Source organism: Rhagoletis pomonella, unplaced genomic scaffold, assembly GCF_013731165.1.
Source record: "Rhagoletis pomonella isolate Grant_MI unplaced genomic scaffold, Rhpom_1.0 Rhpom_scaffold_00011, whole genome shotgun sequence".
NCBI lineage: Eukaryota > Metazoa > Arthropoda > Insecta > Diptera > Tephritidae > Rhagoletis > Rhagoletis pomonella.
In genome coordinates this window covers 21,412,567-21,416,691 of record NW_023458565.1, presented here as the reverse complement: position 1 = coordinate 21,416,691, position 4,125 = coordinate 21,412,567, and the positions used below count along the sequence as shown (strand labels likewise).

The following is a 4,125-nucleotide window of genomic DNA, read 5'->3' as shown; positions in this document are numbered from 1 at the left end:
GTACGTGAACTTCTTTTGGGCGTAGGACGGATGGTATTGAAAATGGGCGAAATCGGACAATAACCACGCCTACCTCCCATATAACGGTAATTTTAACAAATACGAAAACTGCGATATTTTAGTAACTGCTGAAGACAATTCACTCAAAATTGATACTTACAATGAGTTTCAGACGGAAAATATGAACATTATAAATTTTTGGAAAATGGGCGTAGCCACGCCCACTTATGGTTACATGTGTATATCTTGGTAACCGCTGCACCAATTTCTTCCAAACTCTTCACAGTTGTTGGCCTTGATACATCACACTAAATGGCCGAAAATTTAAAAAATCGGACAATAACCACGCCTACCTCCCATATAACGGTAATTTTCAGAAATACGAAAACTGCGATATTTTAGTAACTACTGAAGATTATTCACTCAAAATTGATATTTACAATGAGTTTTAGACGAAAAATAAGAATATTTTAAAATTTTGGCAAATGGGTTTAGCCACGCCCACTTATGGTTACATGTGTATATCTTGGTAACCGCTGCACAAATTTCTTCCAAACTTGGCACAGTTGTTGGTCCTGGTACAGCATACCAAATGGCCGAAAGTTTTTAAAATCGGACAATAACCACGCCCACATCCCATATAACGGTAATTTCGAGAAATACAAAATCTTCGATAAATCAGTAAATATTAAAGCAAATTTATTCAAAATTGATGGTTGCAACAATTCTTTACCAAGAAATACGTTTATGATAAAATTTTGGAAAATGGGCGTGGCACCGCCCACTTGTGATGACATATATGTATCTCGCTAACCGTTCTAGCAATTTGTACCAAACTCGGTATGGTTATTGTGCTTGCCACATAAAAGCAAACCGTTGAAAATTGTTGAAATCGGTCTAAAATTACGGTTTACGCTTTTCATATAACGGTAAATTTCAGAAATGCTTGAAATTTCAATATTTCGAAATTTAAGGACGCTAATTTACTTAAAATGTATACACCCCGGCTTATCATGTAGCGGTAGCTTTCGGAAAGGTGGAAAACATATATTTAATACTTGCGCCGGGTATTTAATGTTCGGTTCCGCCCGAACTTAGACTTTCTTACTTGTTATTTTACATTTCATTGAATTTTTAAAATAATTTTTAGAATTAATCATAACTTTGAAATTACAAAGTCCTTCGAAATAAATCCTGACGTCAGAGAGAAAAAATAAAAACGCTACTTTAAATATAAAAGTAGGTTTCAAACCCATTTACTTATTATTTATTTTATGGTAGGAGAGCTTCTCAAATAATTTAGAAGCAATTTTTTCGATTTAAATTGTTGAAAAGTAATGAATATCCAAATCCCGGCATCCCGGGATTGTGATAACGACATCCCTAAAATCTCGGGATCGGAAAAAGCTGAAAAATTAACATCCCTAATGCATACCCAGTACGAAAAGAAACTAGTTTAAATATCGATGTTCAACCAGTTTTTTATCCACCACAAGTAGTCGAAGATCTGACTGGCTTCCTTGGACTGAAGTGTTGACTTTAACATGGCGATGTTCTAGGCATCAGTCAATTATCCGACACTGCATTTGATTTCAACTACTTTAAAATGGATTTGGCTTAAAGCTCTTCAAAGTCAGCATGTTTCTTTTGCAGATTTCTTTTCAAACAATTTAAAATTGCTTAGTACATATTAAATGCTGAAATAGTTAATTGCCCAAAGTCAGATGATTTTTCAATTAATATTTCAATTATTTTATACATAAAAGTGCTAGCTGATTATACATCGATTTAAAGTTAGTTCCTACACAAGTAGAAATAAATTAATTTTTCTGGGCTAATTGGTTGAGCTATGCCGTACTGGGTAATGTCTGCGCCAAATTCTCTCTGGAATAAGCTTTTCAACTATATGTATGTATGTACATATATACGAGTGTATGCATTTCGGCAAGCGGAATATACATATTTATATATGTATATGTAACAAAGCGGCAAATTGAAGGGGTCTAGAGAATTTTCACAAGTACGCTACAAATTTACGGAGTTTCAACTATGTACCTGAAGCAAAAATGTTGTTAAATCACAAAAAGTGGTAGTCAATAAGGCGTATCTAATGTTCGCCAACTTTACAATTCAACAGCATCGTAGATGCACCAGCGAAACTCAAATGAAGTTTAAGTTCAACCGAAAATATTAATGTTGGCTGGCTCCTTTGCTTGCTGTTTGGGTGTGGGTGTGTGTGTGTGTGCATTTGTGGTGCATAGGCAAGTGTGTGGCTGACTTAGCGTAGGTGGGTGTGACTGTGTGCCGGCATGGCGGTGTCTTTGTATGTTTGTAAGTTAGTTTACATAAAAAGACGTTTAAGGGCCATGCCATTTGCCAATGGGGGCCACCATCAGCTGAATGGAGTGATGTTTTAGTTTGGCAAAAATTGCAACTAATGCTGAGCGGCTCTTGAAAAACATAATGAAAAGTTTAAATTGCATTTCCCTTTCGAAGTCGAGTAGTGGCTTTTTTCTTGTTATGTGGATTAAGTTCGTTGTTAATGTTTGCTTTTTTGCGTTAAGAAAGCATTTTTAGATATTATTATTTATTTGCTATAAATTATATAGATATGTACAAATTTGTCCTTTTAATCCTTTTGCTTGTTTGAAGTTACGTTGATTTTTCATTATTTGGCACACATTTTTTAGCTTTCCCTTCATAACTTTCCCTTTGGTTGTTGATGTTAATTAAGACTAAAGGAATAATGTTGTTGTTGTTATTCTTAACAATATCGAATTTGTTTTTAGGCTGCCACTTGGTTTCGCTCTTACTATTCACAAATATCGGATCGCTCGTTTTTTTTGTACCGGTTACCAATTTCGAAAAGTCCCAGATCTTAGTACCAATTACTAATTTCGTTAAAATCGATTTTAATTTTGAAATAACCACAATAAAAACAGTGGACGTGACCGCTCCGATTTTATGAAAATTGGCAACCGGTATTAAAACCCGGGTTTCTCGAACTTGGTAACCGGTTCGAATCAAGTTCGAAAGGAAAATGGTTTTACTGATAAGCTTTTTTCATGGAAGCAATGCATGAGTTCAAAAATCGTATCTCTGCTCATAGAATTGCACATAAAATCATTCAAAAGTAAGGAAATACCAAAATGTTACTTTCAAATATTTAGGAACTTATAAACAAATTCAATTTACTTACTAAGCGAGCTTATACATACATACTTTTTAGTAGTTAAAGTTAAATTCATTTCAATTTTGTAAAATGTAAAACTAATAAAAAAAAAAAACAAATTAGGCTAAAACAATACTATATTTGTAAGTAAATCACTTAGGGCCCCCGCAGCGGAGGCTCTGTAAAATCTTCATTCTTCGCAGAGCAACGCTCATTATTAGCGTCTGTAGGAATCACATCTGCATTTAATTCGATTAATTTGTCCAAAGGACATTGAAAATCACAGCCTGGAATTGTTAATTGCTCAAGTGGTGCTTTGGCATGACTACGGAAATAAATCTGCGCAGAGAGGGAAGAATTAGGTGTTGTTATACTTAACTAAAGTTGCCAATAAATACTCACCTCTACATAATACTCTCCGGTATCCTTGTTTTTGTGTAATTCAAAAATTGTCATAACCGAATATCGCGGTAGCTGACGCTTCCATATTTTCAATGCTGATAGTATATTCACCACGGTGGTATCGTGACCAGTGTAAATAAATAATTTTCTTTTACTCGGCGTAAGTTGGCCCTCACGTTTTTCCAGCATTTCGGTAAACATTTTTTTCAAAAATGGTCCAGCCTTAATCTTTTGCATCTCCGGTGTATAAACGTTGTAAATATAACTCTGATCCGTTAGGAATTGCATTCGGTGGGGAAAATAACTTTTGGCCCATTGAGGTAGTCGCAGGCCGAATTCTTGCTGAAAATGTTTTGTTTTTTATGTGATTTAGTAAAAGCAAGGGGTGAGTTTGTTTTAACAGAATTAAATTTTATTATTCTTTTATTTTTTCATTTTACAAATTTAATTCTATTTTATTTTATTTTATTTTATTTTATTTTATTTTATTTTATTTTATTTTATTTTATTTTATTTTATTTTATTTTATTTTATTTTATTTTATTTTATTT

The 4,125-nt window shown here is 33.6% G+C and overlaps 2 protein-coding genes across 2 annotated transcripts in view; both read right to left on the bottom strand.

Moving 5' to 3' along the window:
• Positions 1–4,125, bottom strand: part of LOC118746826 — a 304,681-nt gene that overhangs the window by 134,065 nt on the left and 166,491 nt on the right. The window lies entirely within an intron of this gene.
• The window catches only part of LOC118747212, a 7,466-nt gene continuing 6,494 nt past the window's right edge, over positions 3,154–4,125 (bottom strand). Inside the window, exons 4-5 of the mRNA XM_036481201.1 lie at positions 3,575–3,916; positions 3,154–3,511 (exon numbers count right to left, since the gene is read on the bottom strand). Coding sequence (XP_036337094.1) covers positions 3,329–3,511; positions 3,575–3,916 — 525 coding nt within the window. The 3' untranslated portion in view covers positions 3,154–3,328. The remainder of the gene's footprint in view (positions 3,512–3,574; positions 3,917–4,125) is intronic.